Raw genomic sequence first — 24,572 nt, forward strand, 5'->3', positions numbered from 1 at the left:
AGTATACAGGAAGTCTAACGAGGAAACCACTGATACTGAATAAACATAATATTAGTGTCAATAGAAACGGCAAAGGCTCTTGAGAAAAAATTGAAATCTGAATTTTTTTTATAAATAAAAGATTTCTATTAAAAAATAAAATAAAAGACGTTAAGTTGTGAAAGATCAATGTTTTAATCCAACAAAACAGACAGCAAAATGTCAAATACTATAAAAACGATCAATAAAAAAATCATGACATGTATACAAGTCATTAGGGCTTTACAGGTTTTTTGGAGAAAAACAAAATTAACTGGAGTATTGCAATTAGTCTTGACATATGTTTGAAAAGTAGGATTCTGTTCAGAGTGCACATTGTATTACAAATCCAGGAGCATTTGAACATTTGAGAGGAGACTGAAATATGAACTGTTGAACTAATATAAGAATCCTATGCATTTTAGAACATGTTTGTAGGTCTAAACAACAGGTACAAGAAGATTTTTCTTTACAAAAATATTTTGCTCTTTCTAAATAATTGCAACCTTTGCAATTATCAAATTGCACCAAATCAAATTGCAATTTTGAATCAATTATAATACATTGTGCAGCCCTACAATAATAGTTTTGGAACAAATAAAATAAAAACAGCTTCACTCTGTCCATCGGTGTCCACAGTGGGGTGCTGTGCAGACATAATAAAGACGCATGGCATCCTGGGGAAAAAAAGTTAAAACTATATTAGTTTCGTTTACATTAAACAAATGTTCAGTAGATTATTTCAACAAAACTAAATTAATTAACTTATTATTTACATACCTCAGCCTTCATACTGTGAGATTGGAAGAACACTGCCTCCTTGTGGCCGCATCTGAAAGGACAAATTGAGCATAAATTGAACGTTGGATCAAACGTTGGATAGAATACTTAGTGAAACTTACTTAGGACAGGGGTGATCTTCTGTTCTCGGTAATGTGGGATCTTGAGATACATCAGCAATAATTTGGGTCAACTCACTGAAAAACAGAACGCGACATTAGGACCAAAACATTTCACACTTATTACGTCTCCGGATGATGTTACTTACTCGACTTCATGTGTGATCTTGTTCACATATATACAGCTATTGTCCGCCTCCTGTTGATAGTCACAGTTTCTACACTGCAGGGTAAACACATGTTTAGCATTCATTAATACTGTATATAGCAATAGTTAAAGCCCTTCTGGTTTGGAATGGAAACCTACCGCATAAAGCAAGATACGGTTTTCTTTGTCTTCTTTTGGGTACAACATGTTGTTACTGAAGAAAACACATTATAGTTGCATTATTCATCACTTTAAGACACGCTGATCTCTAAATTAAAGCGTGGAGTACGTGTGTAGCTTTAGCAAACACGAGCTAACATGACACAAACTACTCTTAAATCATCATCCGCTCACCATTCTTGGCAAAAGCGTATTCCGACGAAGCCCGGCTCGTAGTTTCCCGTCTCCAAATCCATTGAAAATCCACTAAAACGATTTAAATTTACACTTTAGTGGCAAACGTGCTGGTCCTTGAGTGATTTGAAAATAAAACGTCTGCGCATGCGTGCGGTGCAGGGGTTTGAAGCATTGCGCCCCCTTTTGGTTTGGCGATGTCATTACAATAAAGTGGAAACGACACGAAAACATATCTATTAAAGATAATCTTAACAACCATATTTATTCATTTTTTATTGGTGTATTGATACCAAGAATTGCAAAATAGAAGCAGCATGAGAAACAATACAACTGGAACATGCGCTGGCCGTCGGAAGCATTTTTTTTTTTACCCTAAAAGAAAGCCGGTGAAGACTGTATCATTGTCTTCAGTGGCCAGAATGTCATATCTGCTCCCAAAGACCTGAATCCACACCTCGTCTTTCTTCGACAGCTTCAGCACACTGCTCATGGAGGCCACCTGGGTGCATCTGTCGTCCCCGGAGTTGGCGTGATAAAGGGACGCAACTTTTTCTCCGTTGTGGTAAATGGCGCAGTGACCGCGTCCGTAGATTGACGCGTTAATAGCAAAGTAGTAGACGCCATCTAGTGGACAGACGAAGACACCACTTTCTCCGTTGAAGCCGTGTCCCTCGTTCAGTTTGACCATGGTGAATTTCATTGGTCCTGGGTTTTGGGGACGGCTGTGATCAGAGCACAGTTTGGCTGTGAATGCAACTCTCCCTGTTGATACACGAATGCAACAAGATGCTTTATTTTACAAAACCCAATCTCTGTTATATAGTTAAATAAAAACAGAAATAACAACAAAAACAACAAACATCCATATATATAATAGTAATTACATGTTTAATGGATATGGTGACGGCCCTGGATTCGAGAAATGTATAGATGGATAGAAATGTAAATGTATAGAAATGGTATCTACCTGTAGAATAGTCCCCACGATCCATGGCTTTGTGTTGGTCTGGCCTATTGCACATGAATGAAAGGAAATTACAATCATTGTAATAAAAGCTTGTTAGTAGCAAATTTACACACAAAAAATGCCAACATATGTGTACACTGTAAACCACAATGATATGGTTTCAAATGTGTTTAGTCTTGTATAAAATGTAAGCTATTTCTTATAGTTGCACATCTCACTATTAGCCTATATGTTGCATGAGTAAAGTATCTGCAGAAATTATCTTATTGTTGAATGGGTTTTGTTTGCATTGTATTGTTTCTCACTGTAAATCAGGGACTGTAGATGGAAATTAGCCACTGAGCTACAATCTGGTGCAGAACATCTTTGTTTTTACCAGCTTAATTTCTCTGTACATTGTCCCTTCAAGTGATAACCAAACTAAACAAGAAGGCTACACCCTCCACCTCCTAAAACAGAAGAAAGCATACTATATTATATTTTAGCCACATGTATTTGCTATATCATTGGACAAGGCTCGCCCCTGTTATATCTTAACAGAAGAGGATCCTTACCTGAAAACATCCAGCAGAAGAATGCTCCGGAGTGGAGAAATACTTGCAGACACAGGAACAAGTCGTCTTTCTGGTTTCAGGGTCCCTTCTTTACAGATTCTTCAGTGGCATGTTGGATAATTAAAACCTTAAATCTTGCCTTAAATATTTTTTTGTTAGGATTTTATATACATATTTTGTGTGTTTTGTTTTTGTTGCTTTGTTAGTTTTATAATTATTATTATTATTTTTTTTATCAATAACTATGGTCATGGAGGTGTTGTTTGTTGTTTGTGTGTAAAGCACTTTAAATGTATAAAAAGAGCCATACAAAGAAAGTTTGATTGATATCCTTTCTATTGCAGTTATATTGCATGATCAGCACAAAACTCCCATCGTGCACATCTCCAGTTTGCATGGCATTAAAAAAAAATACACAACAGACTATTTATGTCACTCGACTCAGTGAGGCGATATAACCAATGCAACTTTTACATTTTTTTTAAAATTTTGTTATTATTTTCCATGTTGTTTATTGCGATTTTGTGGTGGTATTCGGAAAACACTTCTGGTCAGGTCCAGCCATGTAATTTTCTAGTTGTTGCAACAAACTGGTTTTGGGGTTGCATCATTCTTGCTTTTCTTCCTCAAAGCATGAAGACTCTGAAGCATCTCATAGTTCTCATTCTTACAAAAATATTTTTTTGTGTAAGAAAAAATAAGAGGTGAAAATAACCAATACTGTGTGTCCGAGATGAAATAGATTAATATGACAACATTATATTCAATTTCTTCCATTTATTTTTGTCCTGCTCAAAATCACAAGTTTAAAATAAAACCAAAATATGCACTGATTGCTTCTGCTTACCAAATGGCCTTAAGTGTAAATGCAAATCTTCCGTTCAAGCTTTATCGCGACAAAACAAAATCATACTACACAGAATGCATTCCCAGGATTTAGTTTCACTACAAAACACCTTTTATTAAGTCAACGACACACACATTTGACATAATTTACTGATTTACTGTAATATTCAGTTTGAGGTAGAGTTAAAACTTAAGAAACAACTAAGAATAAAGCATATTATCCCAAATAAAAACCAACAAAGACTGTATCATTGTCCTCAGTGGCAATGATCTCATGTCTTCCATGGCCCCACAGATTGACCCACGCTTTATCTTCTTCTTTTAACTCCATAATAGTGCTGATGGTGGCAACCTGAGTGCAGTCGTGTGGATGACTCGTATCATACAGTGTTGTCACGCTCGCTCCGTTCTTGTAGATTTCGCAATGGGCCCGTCCTGCCACCGACATGTGCACAGTAAACTATTGCTAATTAAATGAGAAATAACTTTTAAACTTTGCTACTAAGATATAACGTAGACCCAGGGCCGGCCCAAGCCTTCAGGGGGCCCTAAGCGAAAAAAAAATTGGGGGCCCCTCACCACGTTATCAGAATCAGTTTTATTGCCATTGTCAGTAAACAATTCACACATGGGAACTTTTTTCAACGCAAACAAAGCGCACCAAAACTCCAGGGCATCCAGTTAGTTTATTCTCAACACCTCACAAGCTCAAATATTGATAACTTAAATCCCACAATGTAACTTGGTATTCCGCTGACATCACCTCTACTCCCTGTACAAATAACACACGTCCCAGATATGTTTTTGGGCGTATTTGTGGGCGTTAAGGGTCTACAGCCATATTAGCACATTAGTTTAAATTAATGAACCTTTTTCGTGTATTCTGGTGCATTTTAATGTGGTCCAGCCGGCTAAAGTAAGAGTAAAATGTTGAGGTTGTAATGCTATAAAATGATGATGTGATAAAACTGTGCCAGGAGAAAATGATTAAAGCCAGTTATTAATACATTAGTGTACTTAATTACTCAATACAATATTGGCTATGAAAAATAATTATGATCAAATTGATTCATTTTAACTGAAAATGTAAAAGTATTAGTTATCCTTACTAATTTATCTTTTACAGCTCCCAACTGTTCCTTCTTGCCAAAGTGACAAAACAAGTTATATTAAATTAAACAAATGGCATAAGCATTGCTTGATTAACAATTAACACTGATAAAACAGTGCAAAAATGTTATTCCCAGAGAATGAACAGAACTAGAAGTGAAGGTCCAAACCCAGCTATAGTGAAGAGACTGTTTCTGCAACTTTGCCACTTTTATATACAAATATATAGTATTATTCTATAACAGACGTAATCATAATATGTCTGGTTATTTTTCACTATCAGTTTATTATAATTTATAACAAATAGTCTAATGATGCTTTTTAAATAAATTGAAAAGTTTTATTGCTCTATCAAAAGTTAATTACAATATAAATGTTTGTTCTGATCTGAACATCACACACTGGACTCCTGCATGAAACAATGCTGCGATGTGATTGGCTGATGGACCTTACATGCATAAACCTTTACGTTCCTCTCATTGCACTTTAAGAAGTCAAACAGACATCACGAGTCACGATTGATCTCACACATGGTGATGTGAGAGAGAGGGGACCAAACTCAAACCCGCTCATCTCTAACTGAGGCTGCACAGGGGCCCGGGACAGGGGCCCGGGACAGGGGCCGCACACTGTTCACTCCAAAGTCTCACGTCAGAGGTTCTGGACGAGACGGCGCTCGTCTGGACCGGATCTCCGCCTCTTAGTGACCCGGGGCATAGACGCCCCTCACCGGCCTCACCTGCAGCTAACACTACCGGGCTGGTGTAAATGTTAAGTTTAATATCTTTCATTCAGACATATTATTGTGCGCGGGGCAGAGCTCTCGTCGCCTTCAGCCTGAGCGAACTAATGTGACAGAATCGTGTTCTTTCAAACAGCAGCATTAAGCGTCTCTTTGTAAGAGAAGTTCAATACCTGGAGAGTGTTGTTGAGTTTGCAGTTTCTTTACATCGTCAAGAAGTTTCTTCTTTCGTTTTTCGGCACCGGGAGATATATTCCTCTGGACATGACATGAGGACCACGCAGGGACCACGTTGTGTTGTGTTTATGTTTTGCTCTCGAGCTCCTCGCGCACAATGAAGTTGCCCAATCAGCGCAGGTTTGGTGTCTCGGTTGCCAGATTGTCATTACAAATAAATGCGGTTTGTGCGTCATGTTACCGCTGTGTGCGCTGCCGCGCCAGCAGCGCTACTACACTAGTGGCGCACGCTGCGCTTGCACTTCGCATAAGACGGGTTGCCAGATTAGGGGCCCTATTAACGCCTCGGGGCCCTACGCGGCTGCTTAGTTCGCTTATAGGCTGGGCCGGCCCTGCGTAGACCTCTGGTTATGTACAGTGCAACAAACGGACAACAATAAAGAGCAGATATGAAGTGTCACATGATTACTGCAAGTTAATGACACATGTACAGGGTGTGCAGCCTTTATTTTAAATCAGCAGGAAGAAAAGACCTCTCCATATCATTCCCTCAAGATAGAAGGCTTGGCTTCACACTCATATCTTTGTATGCTGGGGCACTGACTGGTCTATAACACTTTGATATTACTATAGTGTCTCACAGCAAAAAAATCCACAGGTTTGACACTGTGAGACATTTCTATTTGAATAATTGTGTGTGAGTGGCCGGGTGCTCCACTAAAAAGATTAGAATATTATACTATGTAGAACTGCAACATCAGAAACACCCCATCCAAGTGTAAATCATATATAAAATATGTTTTCTGTTTTTTTAATTGAACTTTGACCAAAAATATTCACACAAAACTGATGCGATTCCTTCCTCCACTCTGCATTAGCTGTCCATATTTAGCTTATGACTTATCCCCCAGAACAGATTAGACGCTCCTGTTAGCAGTTGTCTGTTTAGCAGTGGCTGTTATATGCTATATATATCCGCCCCCTCCCCATTACTCAGCCCTTGATCCCTGGGCTAATTCCATGGACTGTCCAAATCTAAATCCACTGATGCAGAAGAGTTGGAGAAAAGCGAACAACTTGACTGCAAGCACAAGACACATATGAATGCATGTCCAAATCTGGTGTGTCCATTGTAGTGCAGCCTGCCTTTATCCCACACATGCAACAGTTCAAGTGCTAGCTCACCAGAGGAGATGGTCAAGCCCCAGTGACGTCAGCCGTCCCGCCACTGTATAATCGAAAGAGACAGTAATCCCGCTCCTCTCCAAAGCCTGCCGGTGGAATGGACTGGTCCAGAGAGGAGAGTTGCGGACAAAGGATGGAAGTAAGAGTACATGGGCGTGAATGCAGGCTTTAGGATTTGAAGAAACAAACCAACAAAGTGACAAGTTCAACCTGTGTGACAGGAGCACCTGAAAAGCCATTTGTATCCTGGGACATTTGACGGGGTAAACCCTTCCACACCCTCATTGCACCCTGGAGGCCAGAAGCCTCCCCGAGGGCCCGGTAGAGGAAGAGTGCTATAGCAGCATCCCGTTTGCTTCTGCACCCCCTCCGGAGGCACGGGGGCCCATCCCACAAGAGTCCAGGTTCACTGTGGAGCTATGTCGGGACAGAGATCCGGGCTGCATAACTTCAACCAACAGGTAAAACGATGAACTCTTCCATTGATAAAAAAAATAACCTAATGCTTCAGTTGACTCAATACTCAGTCAACTCAGTCAATAGTCAGTATAATGGACTATAAAAATATTAAAGTCTGTGTGTTTTTAACAAATGTCTTATGAATGTCATTTAGCCGAGTTATGACAGATACTGATCAAACACACAGGATGTGACAGTGTAGGCCACTGTTTGATATCTGAGGGAACATCACAACTTGACAGATAGATTTCCTGTAATAATGTTCCATTTTTCGGCTGAGGCCCACCACAGACAGGTGTTCAGAGACAGCCTATGGCAGGGATTACATGGAATGTAAATTACATGCACACAAAGCTGGTTAGGCACAACATGAATGGACACTTTCTGTAGCTATATGTAAAGAAGAGGTTCCAGAGTTTCCATTCATGTTGTGCCTAACCAGCTTTGTGCAGATTGGAAACACAGTTGTGGTCAGAGTAATATCAGAAAGATAGTGCACGCTCCAAGGGCCAGAAATGACAGCAACCCCTTAAATCTAATCCTATTTAGCTGTGCATGTTGTCCTCATTCAGCAGCAAAGTGCATATAACAATTTCTCATCTGAACCACTAAAATTACATTGTAACATGACATTACATGTAAACAAAATTACATTTATTAATATTATCATTCCACGTTTTATTGGCTAACACTCAGATTGGATTGAAGACTATTATTATTATGTTTTTAAGTATATCAATGACTTGAAACTGGCTCCAAAGGAAATTCAGACTCTTGTCTTGCTGCTTCAAACAACAAACTAAACTGAGATGCTATACACGTCAATTTATCTCTTGAGGGTTTGTATTCCCAGCAACAAAAGATATATCATCTCATTGCCATTTGACAAAATACGAATAAATTATTTGTCCTTAGGCTCCCTTTTGCTAAATGAAATGGGAGATCATAATCCATTCTGAATGCCCTTTATCCGTGCTGTACCACACATAACTCAAACTAACCAATGAGATTGGGGAAATCTATGGCCAATCAAATGGCAGATTACAAAAGATACTTTTTGATGGATTTATTTATGGATTACCACCTGCCTTTTTGTGAAAGTAAACAACCTAACCCCAAACACTGCATAACTGACACGTGACTCTTCTTTAAAGCTATACACCATAACTCCATAAGCACTGATTGTGTGCAGGCAGCTGGAGGGCATGGCTGGGCACGGCCTAAATGCTGCTGACATACATGACAATGACCAAAGAATACCATTTCAGGTAATTCATTGTTGTTTTTTATACTTAATGTAGGATTATATTTTCTAAAATGTGGTTAAATACTTGCATTGAACTTCCCTGTCCCTTTCAGATCTTCCCTGAGCCAGTGGAGGTCGTCTTGACCCCTCAGCCCCATTTCAACCATATGGAGCAGAACCAGGAGGAGAAGGAGCGGCTGCCCTCTATTGTGGTGGAGCCCACTGATGTGAGTGAGGTTGAGAGTGGGGAGCTGCGCTGGCCCCCCGAAAACATCGACATGGATGACGATGAGGAGGACCTCTTCCTGGAGCAGTGCATTCCTCCGGCAAATATTGCAGACTGGGGAGAGGAGGAAGAGGAGGATGAGGAGACTTCTGTCATATTCAACCCACAGCCTGGACTTACTCTTATTGGTATGTTTGTTACAAGGTGACTGAGGGATTATTGAATGCTTGTATTTAGGAACCTAAATTCCAAAGACAAGGTGCATGATAGATACATGTACTCAGGTGCTGGCGAAGAGAAAGAGACTCAGGTAATTCATGGCTTGCATTTATGGAGTAAGTGAAAGCTTGGAAAGTTTTGAAACACTTACCCCATATAGTCAGGAATCACCTGGAAATCAATGCTAATCCCTTTTCAAACCAGTCTCCTCTACATTTTTCTTTTACAGATCTTCAGTCAGATGCATTTCGAGATGACACGCCCACACTGCCACCGAGCAATGCGTCAGTTCTCAAATGACTGAAATAACGTTGATGATGATGTCACTGCCCTAAAGATTATTAATACTGACTTCAAACTATGGGCGATGTCAGTCTACTCATTTCAAAAGTGCACATTTTTATTGCTTATGTTTTAGGTTTTCTTTATGTGTGTCCAAAAAGTCAGTCTGTATAAGTATATGAGCGCCACTTTTCTTTTTTCCTCTGTTTGTTGGGTGTATGAAAAGTAATGACGATATTTGTAACAAATTCGTATGAGTATGTTTTTTTCTCCCAGTGAGCTTCCAATGTAAAGGCAGCTTGAGTTATGATTGAATATGTTATGACACTAGGCTAGTGGTAGTAGTCATTTCAAATGAACTGTAAATATGTACAATTTTAATGTGTTTTTGTGTGTTTTTCTCGCTTCGAAATAATTAGCTGAATGTTGACTCTAAACTTTTAGAAACCAATGTCATGCATTATTAAAGCAAAAATCTTAAGAAAAAATATGTAGTTTTCATTTTATTCTTTACTGTTTAAATATGTTTTGTATAGTCAAAAGGTTTGATACGATCTTGAGCAAGTGTATTAAGTCATGGGGCGGTGTTTGAAATGGTTTAAAAGCGGAACAATTGCTCAACTTCCTTTCACTGGGAACTGCAGCATCTAGAAATCATGTGAGTACGACTAATTAATGACATGATATCAATGAATCTGTAGTCTTTAATTTAATTTAGTTTATTTTTTTTCAGTAACAATGGCAGACTATGATTACAACTACACAGATGTCTTAACAATCCCTGATGTTCTAGAAGGGGCCACTCTGATAACACCCGCTCAGATTGTATCATTGGCGTGCTATAGTGCAGTCATCCTCCTGGGGGTGCCTGGCAATGCCCTGGTCGTGTGGGTGACGGGCTTCTGCATGCCCCACTCGGTCACCTCACTGTGGTTCCTAAATTTGGCCCTGGCTGACCTCCTGTGTTGCCTGTCCTTGCCTCTCCTCATGGTGCCTCTCGCGCACGATGACCACTGGCCCTTTGGCCCTCTGGCGTGCACCATCGTCAAGGGCCTGTTCTACCTGGTGATGTACTGCAGCGTCCTCCAGCTCGTCCTCATCAGCGTGGACCGTTACTTGCTGGTGACGAAGCCGGTTTGGTGCCAGAACAGGAGACGACCCAGAAAAGCGGCCTGGGTGTGCGCGCTCGTCTGGTGCGTGGCGCTCGTGGGCAGCACGCCGCAGTTTCTATTTTACAAAGAGGTTGACGCGGGGCTGATCAAGAAAGAGTGCGCAACAGCGTTCCCAAAGGCAAAGGGCCTCCCGTGGATCGTTTATTCTGTCCGTTTTGCGCTGGGGTTCGCTCTCCCGTTCCTGGTCATCTGCGTGTGCCACTGGAAGGTGTACAAGCGCGCGGGAACCGGACTCTCCCGTGGGCCCCGCTCCAAACGCACGCTAAATATTATAATTGCCGTGATGATCAGCTTCTTCTGCTGCTGGATCCCACTGCACATTGTGGACTTCATTCTCCTCGGGACCCCGCGCGACTCCCCGCACAGGCCCAAGGTGTTCTTTGCGCACACTTTGACGCTTTGTTTGGCGTACGTCAACAGCTGTTTGAACCCGCTGCTTTACGTGTGCCTGGGACGAGGCTTTAAAGATAGAATGCACCGGTCCATTCGTGGGGTCTTGAATTTCGCAACGGAGGAACCGCAAAGCAGGACGAGCGTCACCAATAATGAATCGAAGAGCACGAGCACCAGCGTCAGAGAAACCAGTAGAATCTGACCAGAGTTAATGAACAATGCTTCAACTTTGCGAAATGTTCAGAAATACCTAAATATTATGTGTGGTTTTGTCTAAAAAAAACACCCAAAAGCACATAATGTTAAGAGTAATATCCATACATCAGCACAATATTGTTAAGCAGTCTATAATTATCTTTTTTCCTGTCAGCATTTTCGCTTCAGTGCTTCTGTTCCTTCCCTTTTCCCACAAAAATAATTTCAACTGCAACACGATTAATTATAAAAGCAACTGTATAGCAATGTTGAAATAGCATCTGAAATGTTGGATTTTGTTTTACATAAGCCAGTGAAATATGGCCTGTACATTTCCTGTCAGTCAAACCCAGAACTTGCATTTTTACCCGCGACCACTAGAGAGCGCTACAGTACGAGCATAGTAAATACACAGTTCTCAATTATGTTACCGTTGTGTTCCAAATAAAGTCATATTTCAATGATATGTAACAACTGTGGTTTTATTTACAATCGTCCAAACAAGGCCACATGATGTACGTCGTATTTACAACATTATCATACTGTCTTGTGGTTTTTCTGATGTTTTTGCACTGGTCTGAAACAGCACATTGAGCTTTAAAATGAGCTTAGTTTATACAAAAAGAGGTAGTGAGAAATGAGGCTTGATTTTCTCCTGAATAAGCATAATGAGGTCAACTTAAACCAGAGAAGTGTCTTGTGCGGCTCATAAGTAAACATAGCAGCAGTGTTCTCAGTAGGTCCAATAGATGTTAATGGTTATGACTGATACAGCATCACAATTCACTTGATGAATTCACATTGGTGTCACTATAATAGCAATATCAAATGAGTGTTCAGTGAAGATGGAACTATTTTTTCTTATGCTAAATATTATACCTTTTCTTTGCTTTTTATTGTATATTAACATTTGAGCTGTAGAGGGTTGAATAATTAACACCATGATTCATCATTGTGGATACTAGCTATGTGAGTTTTTTGCAGCTCATGTTTTTATGATATTGTTTTCAGGGAATATAACTTTTGGGTGATTTCAATATGATTCTTTATCGTGAACTTTTCGGTAACAGTATATCACACTTAAAAATCTGTTATTGTGGCAGGCCTATAGTCGCCTAAAAACATTTTTAGTCTTACAAGATAATGGGACTGGCCTGTTTGACATGCAAATGTGAAAAGAATGTTTTTAGTGAATATGTCAGACAGATATTTGGGTGTAACGCGGACATTAGTGTAGAATTAAGCCGGATGAATCCCTGTGGTGATGATAAAAAACAAAAACCACACACATGACAATTTACATTTGCGTTAGGTCCGTTGAAAATGGCTTTTAAAAATCATCATTAGGTCAGTGAAACGTCTTCTTTCTCACACAGTGGTCATGACTTTTAGCGACCCTGAGCGGAATCGCAGGATCTTCTTTTTGAGTGCATGGGAGGCTTTAATCTTCACAAAAGCTTTGGGCTGGGACGAGCTGCCATTCGCTGCTGCAGTGGCCTGAGGAGAGGGCGAGGAAGAGGAGGAAGACCCCATGGCCAGTCGAGGGGGCAGCTGCTGAGGCCACACCAACCCACCGCTCTCATCCGAGTCACTGGACAGCGAACTCGACCCCGGAGAGTAAACCTCGCTCATGCTGGACTCAGATTCAGGTGGGGCAGTGCGCAGGTATGCCCCTTCCTCCTCCTTACACAGAGGTGCCCTCTGCTGGTAGTCACAGTGCTGCCACTGTTGTCTTGGCTGCTGGTAATGGGGATGGCTTTGCTGTTGGTACGAAAGACCGTTGCGTTTTCTAGGTGGTCGTCTGTTCGCTTGAGGTGTATGGGATTCGCTTTCGTCCTGGCTCAGCTCCAGATTCGAGCACCAGCGTCTGCTGCCACTGCTGCGACCCATTTGGATGGCCTGGTTATAAGCAGGGTCCGCTCTACCCTGGGGGCGCTCCGTCGTGCTGTATCGCCGTTCAGGTAGCACGCGTTGACTGAGCAGGCTATTTTCAGACTGCGATCTGTTCTTGCCATTTGATTTCTTAGCTTTCTGTCGCTCATTGTGGTTCTTCTTGGACGCTTTAGCTTTATTTTGGTGCTCAGGGGAGGTGATAGTTTGAATGGGTCGTGTTGATTGACCAGGAATGTAATGCCGTGGAGATTGTAGGGCGGCGCGACCACCTTGTCCGGGAACAAACTGTGCATTTACAAGGTTTGTATGAATAGGAGGTTGTGGCTTTCTGTAATGCTGGGGGGATGTGAGTTCACCGCAAAGGCCAAGAGCCCCTGCACCACAGTTGGGGTCTAGGAAGGGCAGAGGTGACGGTAGCCTTCCAGCAAGAGAGTGCGGCCTAGATTGGGGGTAGGGTAGAGCCAAAAAACAGTCCTCCTCCAATGATGGGGCCTCTCCGCCACAAGCCTCCCCTTCATACAGGTCATAACCCCTGATTTGACTACTGGGATGTCCTAAAAGGTCAACATTAGGCTGAAGGTACGGGTCAAGGGGGCGTAGCTCGGAGGTAAACGATGGTGTCCGGCGGTGTAAGGATGAGTTGGAGTATGGGGAATCAGGGCTAAGGGTGGTGCGAGGTTGGCAGGGCCGGGGGGAGAGCGTATGTCTCTGGATGACACTCAAAATGTATCCTTCTACCCTCAAAGCCTGCTGGTAGTCTTCCTCTTTTAGGGCCTCAGTCTCCTCTAGGTGCGCGTCCTGCTGCTGATGTTGTGGCCATGTTTGTGTGGTCTTAGTGGGGTCCCAAAACCAAGAATCAAGTCCTGAACCTTCCTCGGCGATGCCCTCTAGAGGTGGGTACGGAGCTGAGAACGACCGAGGGAGAGTGGTGCGAAGAAATGGGATCTCTATGTTGCCGTTTGGGGAAAGTGAGTCACCTGCAAGTAGAAAAAAGAAATAAAAAAACATTGAAATTATTTTGGAAAAGAACATTAGTAAGATTGCACGAGCCAGTCTCTCTCCAGTTCAAATGCAGAATGGTCTGGAATCGGATCATAAGGGAGCGTTAAACTTACTTGGGACGGTCCAACCACCGCCGTTAATTTGTAGCTTGTGTTTCTCAAATGCGGTAGACATCTCCTCTAGAATATTCTCATATCATTCAGAACAAAATATTTGACTTATTTTACTGCAGTTACATAAAAGTTTAGTAACTTCATGTTATTTTTGTTTCCCTTATTACTATTAAACCGCCATGTTGTTTTTTTTAGACATAATGGACCATGCATTTTTCTGATTGGTTAGTCTGACTGTTAATCACGCCCATTGGAAATTTGTGCTGGATATGAGTCTTGGCTGGCCAGGCAAAAGGATTGCAGCAAAGTCACTCTTACCATTTAAACAAATATAAATATCTACATTTATATTTGTATATATTTACTGTTTTCTTACCTGCAGACTTCGGTCTGTCATTGCCGTATGCCCATGATGACTGTGTCTCTGTGGGCTCCGCAGAAGATCTCCCCTTTGGTGAATGTCCCTCACTAGATTCGTAGAAACCTGTGAAAAATTAATTTTGCATTTACTGTACGATTGTTCTGCTTTTTATGTCACATTGTATTTCACAACAAGAAAACCAAAACACTGGCATTTAATTTAAAGCTTTATCGACCGCTTAAAATCTAGAATGGGGGCAAAATGAAGAAGAATAAGATAACTCACATTAGATCTAAATGCTAACGTCCGCCATTGAAATCACAATTGCTTTAACTTCACTTTTGACTGAATTGAATGAATGTTTTTGTTCACCACTTTTAAACGGTCTCATATAAGCAGACAATAGTGTGAAATACTGTGTCAATTTCACAATCCATTGCACACTGACACACATTTTAAGGATATTCATGTAATCATCTCCTGTACGGCAAAACAAGCACGGCATTATCGTGTGAGGGGCTGTTTACCAGAACTGGGGCGACTGTCGCTCCCGTCTCCCGCGTTGTCGGTGTCTATCCTGAGCTCTCCCACCTGCTGCTCCAAGGACTGGATCAGGGCCCATGGGTGGCTCTGAAGGGCGCTCTGCAACAGAAACATAGTACATGCTCGTTTATTGTGCTGTAGAGAGGAAGGAGCAAACAACTAGTAAATATTCAGACTGTACTTGGACTAAAATGACAGGTTTGAAGAGCTCAGCTGTGAGATTTACTGCCTGTTCCTGCACCTGCAAAATCAAAAAACTCACTTGTGTATTTAAGCCTTTATTTCTAAGACAAAAAAAAAGAAAAAGGAGTGAGCAAGTTAAATGAGCAAGAAGTTATAAAGTATTTTTTAATGAAATTACATGGCCTTGGTGGTACATCCCAAGATAGTTGTGTTTTAATAAGATGTTATTCAGATAATATACGTTTATTGTCATATTTATGTTAAAAGCTTTTCCTTTTTTCCCCTTTTCCTTTCCTCGGTTGCGTACTCTTTTCATGACTCAATATTAAAAATAACCATGACCCATTAGTTTTGTAGTGTTTTTCTGTTTCTATGTGTCCACTCACATGGGCAGAATGTTCCTTTTGCACTATTTGCACAATAAAATAAATAAAAGTTGTATCTATTTCAGCTGAGATGACAGAAACAACGATGCTCGAGTGCGGAAACACAAAGGTTATCTAAAGGCCATCTCTAAAGTGCATCTTCGTACAAATCTGTGTGTCTTATGTAAGCAAGCGCACAGAGGGAGCAGCCGACTGGAACAAATATAATTCAAACAAGAGGCTGAAGCTGGAGAGTAGTCCTGTGCTGCTGAATTAAATGTATTTTTATTCAAGCTCAGTAGTTGTGTCGATTTATGTTAATTTACTTTGAAGTATTGCAAAGTTTTATTTTGGTAAGAAGGAAAGTCAAATTTTGCACAGCAGTAAATTGTAGTATGTTGAGTATTAATCAAATATTTATGGACTTTTTCTAACCCAACTGGAGTATAATAGAAAATCTAGTAATAGTTGTAAGAGTATAGTAATGGATATTAAGTGTATTGGTAATGATAAGGTCACATAGTTTTTACATTTTTATAAATACTTTTGAAGCTCCACAGTACAGATACCACACAATTCATTACATGCTCCAGACATTTGAAAACATATTTATTTTTTGTTTGGTAGCTTGAATTCACTGCTGTGAGCTGGGGCTGGTTAACATTTCTGGCGGACATTACCAGCACGCAATTGGACATGGAAATCTGACAATTACCCACGGCCTGAAGTCAGCGTCATCCGACACACTCGCTTACAGGATCAAGTACCGCAACTGCAGCAGCTGACAGTCTGGGTTCATCAGAGGTTTCATTAACAGAAGATGAAGCGTGTCCTCATGACAAGGCGACCGCTTTCATTTCACAGTGTTCACATGATGGAGACACTGTACGACAAGTGTAGACATCTGCACTTTTCCTGTCGGTGCACATCTGTGTCACTTTACTGAAATACAAAGTGTGAAGTCTCCTCTATGGAAACATGGCTTACCTGATGCCCTTCATGGTTTAAATTGTCCTTGACACAACTGAGACCAACACAAACATAACTTGCATAACACTACATTACCATTACAGTTATTATTGTATTTAAATAAGGCAGCAGCTAACACATATTTTGGTAATAGATGAATCTGGCTATTATTCTTTTGATTAATTGATGACTTGGTTGGATAGCAAAAGGCCAGTGAACAAGAGATTTTTACAATATCTGACCGAGATGATGCTACAGAAAATGTTTTTTTTTGATTAAAAAACGCAATTTTTTTGGGGGTAGTTGCTGCTTTGTCTGAGTCATAAATTATCTCAGCACACAACATGCTCTGAAGCCAGTGCGTAGTTCAGAAAATAGTTATTAAATGATCAAATAGGTTGGCAGCTATTTACATAATCTTGTTTTAGCCATAAATTAAATGTATGCAATATATGTATTAAAAGGTGCACTATGTCACTTTTCTGATGGAGGATTCGCCATATGCTGGTCTCCATGGAGATGTTATTATTTTAATGGTATATTCCAAAATATGGCATTAAACAATATCTATCTTGCATTTATTCAATGATGTGTGTTTACTGCTCCTAAATGCCTTGAAAAACATTAGTTTGTAATGTGAGCAGGGTCTCCTCTCCACAAATCTGACCTGTAACTTGTCCTGGGGGCGTAACCTCCTTGACTCCAGGGAGATAAGTAGGTTTAATGCCATACTGTGGAACATTCCAGGCAAAGCAATAACATTTCCAAAGAGACAAGTGTAGGCGATGGTCCCTGCACCAGAAAAGTTACAAAGTGCACCTTTAACTGAGCGGTTCCGGGCAAAAAGCAAACTACAACTCAAGTAGTTTGTTTTAAATTGCGCCTTCAGACTAAATCAGCCAGAGCTCTTGCTTCTTTGTCCTCCAAGCTACACCCATCCATAATGTGAACACTACAATGCAGACAGAACAATTGACCCGATCTAACCCAAGCTAACCTCTGCCGCTGGCATCACCTCTCCACCAGAACCATGTCAGACCGTTTTATCTTCACAAACGGTTCCATTGTTTTACACTAAGCACTGTGTATTTACATCATTTACATCCTTGTGTGGCTCAAAGATGAAAAGTGCGATCCTTTAAATACCAGCTGGAAGTGAGAGCTTTGAGAGGATATGGGGGAGGCAATTGGGAATCATTACATCAATAAGGCTGTTGGACATAATTGATTGGTTACCGCCCTTATTGGACTTGAAATGCAGAGTGCTCTGTGCATGTATTCAACATGGGGAACCAGCGAATCCTTTGTGACGATGCTTAGTCTAGAATAAAGGCTAAAGCATGATAATCCAGGACTAAACCAGAACTAAATGCCTTAGATAGTGAAAAATAAATAAAAAAAGAATACATTTAATCCAGACAAAAGCAAGTACCGGTTTGATCCCTAAACCAGTCTAGACCGCCCTTAAACGGGACAAAAAACAGATGCATTGAGATTAAATGCATTGTTTTTCAATTCATTAAATGGGCAATGTTTAAATAAAAGCTTTTTAACGTCAACCATCCTATCAGATTCTAATCTTTATTTTGTAATAGAGGAATTTAACCACAATCTCCGAAGAGCACATGATCGGTTTAATTGTTTTGACTTTATTTTACACCAACATCTATATAAAGACAGACGTAGCTCTTCATTAAATCAAGCTTTCCAATTTTTATTATACCTTCACATCTATGGAGCGCTCCCCAAATTCTTTTTGATTTCAGCGACATTTATTTTGTGAAAATCTTTGCGGCAGGTCTTGCCACCATCTTTCAGTCTCTTTGATTGCGTTCCATTATTAATGGTCACACGCTGCTCCCCTGACACCCAGTGCACTGTATCATTGCTGTTTTACTGCATCCTCTGCGGCTCTCCTGGCTGCTGTGGGGGATGGGGGCCGCCGGCAGTGGACCTTTTTGCAGACTGCTTTACCTTACCATTAAGTTGTTAGGTTTATAACACATAGGGCCACCACTCTGTGTTTAAAGTACTGAACACCATGTGAACCAGGGTCAAATCCTGGATGTGCAGACTGTTTCGACCACAAAGAGGAGACACAAAAGAATTTAAAGGGACATAATCAAGTGCCTGGAGCATGACTAGAAGAAGATGACATTTAAAATTTTTGTTTTGTTTAGTACACCTTTATCTTAAGCATTTTTTTTTTAGGCTTAAATCACGGTTAAATTCTTGAGTAGATTTTATTCAATCCTGTTATTTTTAAATTCATTTTTACGTTGAGATAAGAAAAGCTTTATTTGTTACCTCAATGTTGCAATACAGTAAGTAAGTAAAAGAAGAAGTAAAAGTTTAGTCCTAACTTGTCTCTAGTAACGGTTTGATTATCTAAAAAGGCCCATTCCCTACACTCACCCCTGCAGGTCTTGTTTTTCATGGTGGTTGTTGGAGGAATTTGACAGTCAATGTCACAAACACATTTGTCCATCGAGTATTTAACCTTTTTAGAAGGAAGTCGAGTTCTCGGTCTTGTAACAGTGGAGAAATGTCACTGGAAAACACATTTCCCAGAACAGTGAAATCTACTGCAGGGAGCACAAACAGTTTCCCGGAATAATTGAAGCATTGTTGTGACTGATTCTGAATGCTTTACCTCATTACCTGTCTCTACCACACACAATTACAATAAACCATATTAATTGTTTTGATTAATACATTCTGCCATTCAAGTGCATATTCAAGCGTTCAATTATAGAACAAGGGAAAGAGCGAGGGTTATTTCTAAATTACAAAACATATCAACAAAAAGGTCCTTAATTGACCAAAAATTAAAGCAAACTCGTGAAGAAAAATTAAAACCAGTTCTTGTCCAAATCTAAAGAGTGAATAAAGAATGAGTTACGTTTGGCTAGGGCTGTGTGATTTTGACAAAAATGAATATCTATATTTTTTTGGGAGAATTCTGTTAACAATAGACAGACGATATTATGTCAATACAAGAGAAATGTGCTAAAACATGTCTTTAAACGTATTAGTTGAGGTTTGATTATCAGACAGAAATATCTGTAAGACGAACCACCTTATTAGAAAGCTTAAAACACATTAACATTTTCAATCAGCTCTTTTTGTAGCATTTTCCACTATAGACAATGTACTTGATATTCAAATGTTGCATACCTTCAAAATAACATTCACAATTGTATCTACATTTTGGTATATTGCTGTACATTTCTGTCACGTCTTCATTTTCAAAAGCCAAGTGCAACAGTGTAGTGACCGCTAACTTGGCGCCTTTGTCCGAGCACACTGTGTAGTTTGCACAAAGGAAGCGGAGGAGACAAGCTCGTTACAGTTCTGTCTTTAAAGTGCGGTGTGAACAAACAGGAGCCGAGCGCTGCATTGATTTGGCTGAGTGATCCGACGGTGCTGAGTGGACGAAGCCCTCCACACGATCCACTAATGATACACTATCTGAGCACGGGGCACAGGATGATCGATGACGACGCGGAAACAAAGACGATTCCAACCGAAGGAACCAATGAGACAAAAGTGCACATGTTCACATAAATGATGGTTCAGGGGAAATAGTTTTTTCTGTGTCAGCGGTGTCACACAATGGACCATGTCAGCCGAGGCACTGTAAAAGGACAAACCTATTTCTAATGGTTTTCTTTTATATCACATTAACATATCATTTCCTCACCTTTGATGTAAATGAAGAAAAAACAGGTATCTCCATTTTGAAAAATTGTCAAAAAGTATCCATCGTCCATCCATCATTACCATCTTCTACAGATATTATATTATATTCAATCAAAATAAAATTGAGTGGATTTTATTAAAGGAAGGATGATATTATATTTGAATTGTAATAAAAAACAATTGGCTTTCGAATCAACGTTGCTGTATACAGACTAAACCTCAAGTTTTTAATCATTTTTTTAAAATTACACTTTTGGGCTAACTAAAATTTAAAAAAGTGTTTTTTTCCAAAGTTCCAAGTTTCCAAAATGATTTATATCCTACTAATCGATTCTAAAACTGAGAAACTACAGAAAAATCCCACAAATAGGAGTGTATGGAATATTAGGCTGCATTCAATTGCCAAAAAAACAAATAGTCAGTGTGGTATTGGTGTATCAAGACTTTTTCTAGTATCAAAATCGAGTATGAGATTTGAATATTGTGAAAACACTTTTATTGTTTGCACCTATATGTGATATGTACCTTTCCTCACAATAAAACAAAAATCTTGATCTAGACCTTTATTAGAACTAGTATAAGACCACATGGTAATAATAAAGTAATTTTGTGTGAAAAATGTGTGTTTTTATTATCATTATGGAATTATTATCACGGAATCACATTGAATATCAAGCCTTTTACTTGAAAAAAGTGCAATTTAGATGGCAATACTCTATTATAAGCACAAGTTATATGTTTGTATGATTATTTATGTTGTGTGAATAGTAGGGCTGGGCAATATAGTGATACAAATCTAATCCTGAGCTCATTCAATGGACTAATTTATATATAAAAATGTGGCTTCAAACCCTATTTCAAAGTGTGTAACCGCCTGTCAGGAAGGAGTGCCCGATATTTGTGGCTCAAGGTTGGTAAAGCCTAAGGTCCAGTCAACCGCATGTACTGTATGTGTGTCATGCATTCATACACAATTCATATATGCTGGCTCAGTGGCTCCTCTGACACAGTGGGGTACAGGGGTCAGCTGCTGTCTGGACGTCCCGCATCTGTCAACACCATCCATCTACAACACCACCCGCGTATTATTATCCAGGAGGAGCACAGCAGGCCCCTCCGTCCCAGTAAAAGGGGGTCCTACATTCATGTTCAAGGACGCTTACTGACACTGATCATGTTCTCTATACGTGCAAACTAAGCCACACAGGAGAAAATTTGTTGTAGGATTTGCTTCGGACACAGATGGTGACCTGCCAGCATACAAAATCTCCTCAGAGGAACACCCTTGTAATTACTCACGCGGTTGGATGGGCAGAACTCTTAATATACAGTGATACGGACACGACTTGTGCAGAAAGTAACTTTTAATATGCAACCCCTAGGCGTAATTTATTCATCATCATTGACTTTTTGGGTTGAATTTAAGGAAAAGGGTCAAGATTTTAACCCCCTCAACCATTTATATTCTTTTATTTTGTCTTATTAGAAACAAATAAAATGGCTTTCGTTATGAATTTCCTGAAGATAAACATTACATTAATTTGGGCTTTGAGCAATTATATAAAAAAGGTAATTTCTTCAGACAATAGTTTGTTTGTTTGTTTGTTTGTTTGTTTACCTCAGCGCAGTCAAAATTGTCAGGTAAACAGACTCTGGTCTGAAAAAGAACCTTTTAACTATTGTAATGGCAGAAAATGGGTCATGTCATGTCATTCTAATGTTGTTTTAGGCCATGACATGTCACGGAATGAATATCTTTGTTGTTCTCCTGTGTGCAGATGGGATAAGAATATGAGGTCCTGATTATACTGAATATCTACTGTCCGGCGCCTCTTAATCATCAATTAATGCGTCAGGACCGGATTCAGTGTGGAAATGGTCTTTGATTAAACCTCTGAAGAGATGGCTGGAACCGTCACAGACGTGATAGTCTGGTCTATCTCTTTTTGAGCTGATTTGGGTTGTGATTATGTTATGTTTGTTACCACCTATAAAAGGTGTACTTTGTAACTTGTAAAGTTAGGTAGGGACAGAACGAACTTGTCTTAGGGAGAGAGAGGGTGTTTATCCACTGTGCACGTGAATAAACTTCCACCTTTTGAGAGAGACCGAGAGACTGTTTCTGCTTCAAGTTATTGCCTGGTTACTCTTTACTTGATTATTGTTTACAGGAAACTGCCGTTACAATTTCATGACAGATTTTTAATCAGTGACACACAAAATAGGTCCAATATATTACTCATGCTGTAAATGTAAACCAAATATAAACCTCGTGCTTTTTCGGACAGATTATTGGCAATAGACTGCCAAAGCACATTATTATTATAGAATTTCAATAACAAATCTATTTATTGCACAGCTTGTTAAAATGGCAAGTTTATTTGTATAGCGCAAATTAAATGTAACTTTTGTGAACCAAAACACTATTATTCCTATCAACTGTTGGACATGTTGATCTGCACCGCCATAAGTCACGTAGGATAGACATGTCTGATTGTTTAAATTTGTAATCATGCTTAATCTGGCACCAGAAAGTCATCAGCTTTATGCCCATATGATGCCATGATACCATGCTTAGAGCTGGGGCCTCCATCAGCCTTCTTCATCATTAGTATTCAGCCCCACATGCGCCTATTGTTGGAGAGCCAGAGGAGGAGAGAGAGGGAGGTGTGAAGAGGAGGCGGCGGATTCAATTTCTCTTGCACCCAGTTCAATAATAGCTTCCTATTGTGGCAATGTTAGGACATGTGAAGTGCAGCAACAAAGCACAACAATCACTCGAAAAGAATAACATTAGTGGAAGAAAAAGTAGTCAGATTTAACTTTAATAGACTAACCTGATTTTCGTTTTTACGCATGCTGATTTAGCACAGTTAAAATGATCATAACGTCAAGTCTGATATGTATTACTTTTATCATTTGTATTAATGTATAAAGACACAGAGATGCCACTACTCACATGTCAAGCACTAGTTATTTGAGAACTGTAAATGTCACAAATGTTGTCAATTGCACGTATTTAAACACGAAATAAAGACCAGCGGGACAGATTACAAGTTGTCCATAGCCTATAACTCATGCTTTTCAAAACGCTCATGGAGTAAGTGCTGAAGGTGAGCTTGTAAACTCGTGAAAACCACAAAAGTCCGTGATGAGAACAATGGGCCATTAAGAGTCGGTGTGTTCCCCCAAACGTCACCCTGCTATGGCTGCTCCACCCCCTAATTCCGTTGCCCTGGCGCATAAATCTCAGCGCGAAGCCCACGAAATGCAACGCGCCCTTTGAATGTGAGCCATCAATCAAGTTTAGTAACTTTTTTAAGCACACGGAGGTCACATTCATACAAAAGACGCAGCCCTGACTGGGAAACGCGCAAACGGTCAAGTGGATAACAATGATGAGACATTGTAAAGCGTTTTTATTTTTTTTATTTTTTTGGGGGGGGGGTGTACACGTTTGGGGTGTGGTGATGTGGCTGTAACGTGCACGCACAATAACAACAGTAAAAGACTTACCAGCTGGCGCCTGAGTGTGAGGTTGTCCTGTCCCCAGATGGTGAAACATGCGTCGGCTCCTGGGGCGCTCTGCACGGGGACGGGGTCACCGAGAGCCAGCGCCCCGAGCACCAGGGACTCCTGCCTTTGCTTGCGGAGTTCAAGCTCGCACAGACCGGCCAGACTCGCCTCCAGACACCCTTTGGTCCGACTGCGCTCCACGGTCATTGGGAAAGTGAAGGCGCGGTGCATGGATGCCACCAACTTGCCAGTGGTATCTCAAAATTCCTTTATTGGTAATATCCTACTTTTGCATCCACAGCGGACTGGAGTGTCGCATGTAAAAACTGCATCTTCATGGGCCCCCGCAACAGCAGCAGCAGCAGCAGCAGCAGCAGCAGCAGCAGCAGCAGCAGCAGCAGCAGCAGCAGCAGCAGCAGCAGCAGCAGCGTGGTTCCCCCCTTTAGAAGCCTTTCTATAACATCTATTGCCCCCCCCCCCCCCTCTCTCTCTCTCTCGCTCTCTCTTTCGTGGCTGTCAAACGCAGACGCCAAGCCGCGCCCCCTCAGAGGAAAAAGAAAGTGGGAATCATCCTCCACCCCAAATGCTGTTTTCAAATCGCGCAATTGGATGACTTGGGATGCTGCGTGCGTAACGTCCCATCCCCCTTGATTCATCACAGTGACGCAGTGACCTCACCCTGCCACATCTCCTGCCACAGGGACTAATGCATCTTATTTCACTCATATAA

General features: G+C 40.6%; 5 protein-coding genes and 1 long non-coding RNA gene across 7 annotated transcripts; 2 read left to right on the top strand and 4 right to left on the bottom strand.

Annotated features, from left to right (window-relative positions):
* Positions 1-150: 150 nt before the first annotated feature.
* On the bottom strand, positions 151-1,608 carry polr2i (RNA polymerase II subunit I). Its single transcript, XM_072458613.1, has 6 exons — positions 1,420-1,608; positions 1,225-1,279; positions 1,067-1,140; positions 921-995; positions 799-850; positions 151-695 (listed from the first exon to the last, which is right to left on the bottom strand). Exons 1-6 carry the CDS (start codon positions 1,479-1,481, stop codon positions 633-635), a joined length of 381 nt encoding a protein of 126 aa, XP_072314714.1. The 5' UTR covers positions 1,482-1,608; the 3' UTR covers positions 151-632.
* A 121-nt stretch (positions 1,609-1,729) lies between these two features.
* Positions 1,730-2,471, bottom strand: LOC140371468 (complement C1q tumor necrosis factor-related protein 2-like). Its single transcript, XM_072458626.1, has 2 exons — positions 2,390-2,471; positions 1,730-2,184 (listed from the first exon to the last, which is right to left on the bottom strand). Exons 1-2 carry the CDS (start codon positions 2,442-2,444, stop codon positions 1,790-1,792), a joined length of 450 nt encoding a protein of 149 aa, XP_072314727.1. The 5' UTR covers positions 2,445-2,471; the 3' UTR covers positions 1,730-1,789.
* A 1,411-nt stretch (positions 2,472-3,882) lies between these two features.
* On the bottom strand, positions 3,883-4,243 carry LOC140371471 (uncharacterized). The gene is made up of 2 exons (XR_011928473.1): positions 3,980-4,243; positions 3,883-3,947 (listed from the first exon to the last, which is right to left on the bottom strand). It is a non-coding gene; the product is annotated as an uncharacterized lncRNA (long non-coding RNA).
* Positions 4,244-6,950: 2,707 nt separating this feature from the next.
* Positions 6,951-9,678, top strand: lbhl (LBH regulator of WNT signaling pathway, like). 2 transcript variants are annotated; one of them, XM_072453237.1, is made up of 4 exons: positions 6,951-7,464; positions 8,659-8,730; positions 8,822-9,122; positions 9,383-9,678. In XM_072453237.1, the coding sequence occupies exons 1-4, from the start codon at positions 7,423-7,425 to the stop codon at positions 9,451-9,453; spliced, it is 486 nt and encodes a 161-aa protein (XP_072309338.1). In that variant the 5' UTR covers positions 6,951-7,422; the 3' UTR covers positions 9,454-9,678. The 2 variants fall into 2 exon arrangements, with proteins under 2 accessions (XP_072309338.1, XP_072309345.1); XM_072453244.1 differs by having other exon boundaries at positions 6,976-7,464; positions 8,655-8,730.
* Positions 9,679-10,173: 495 nt separating this feature from the next.
* On the top strand, positions 10,174-11,603 carry c5ar1 (complement C5a receptor 1). Its single transcript, XM_072453255.1, has one exon. The coding sequence runs from the start codon at positions 10,174-10,176 to the stop codon at positions 11,200-11,202; it is 1,029 nt and encodes a 342-aa protein (XP_072309356.1). The 3' UTR covers positions 11,203-11,603.
* Positions 11,604-12,205: 602 nt separating this feature from the next.
* On the bottom strand, positions 12,206-24,161 carry dact3b (dishevelled-binding antagonist of beta-catenin 3b). Its single transcript, XM_072453268.1, has 4 exons — positions 23,843-24,161; positions 15,092-15,206; positions 14,580-14,687; positions 12,206-14,065 (listed from the first exon to the last, which is right to left on the bottom strand). The coding sequence occupies exons 1-4, from the start codon at positions 24,071-24,073 to the stop codon at positions 12,564-12,566; spliced, it is 1,956 nt and encodes a 651-aa protein (XP_072309369.1). The 5' UTR covers positions 24,074-24,161; the 3' UTR covers positions 12,206-12,563.
* Positions 24,162-24,572: the final 411 nt, after the last annotated feature.

This window comes from Eucyclogobius newberryi, unplaced genomic scaffold, assembly GCF_026437365.1.
Source record: "Eucyclogobius newberryi isolate DKJ021-1_F unplaced genomic scaffold, fEucNew1.0.hap1 SCAF_10, whole genome shotgun sequence".
Lineage (NCBI taxonomy): Eukaryota > Metazoa > Chordata > Actinopteri > Gobiiformes > Gobiidae > Eucyclogobius > Eucyclogobius newberryi.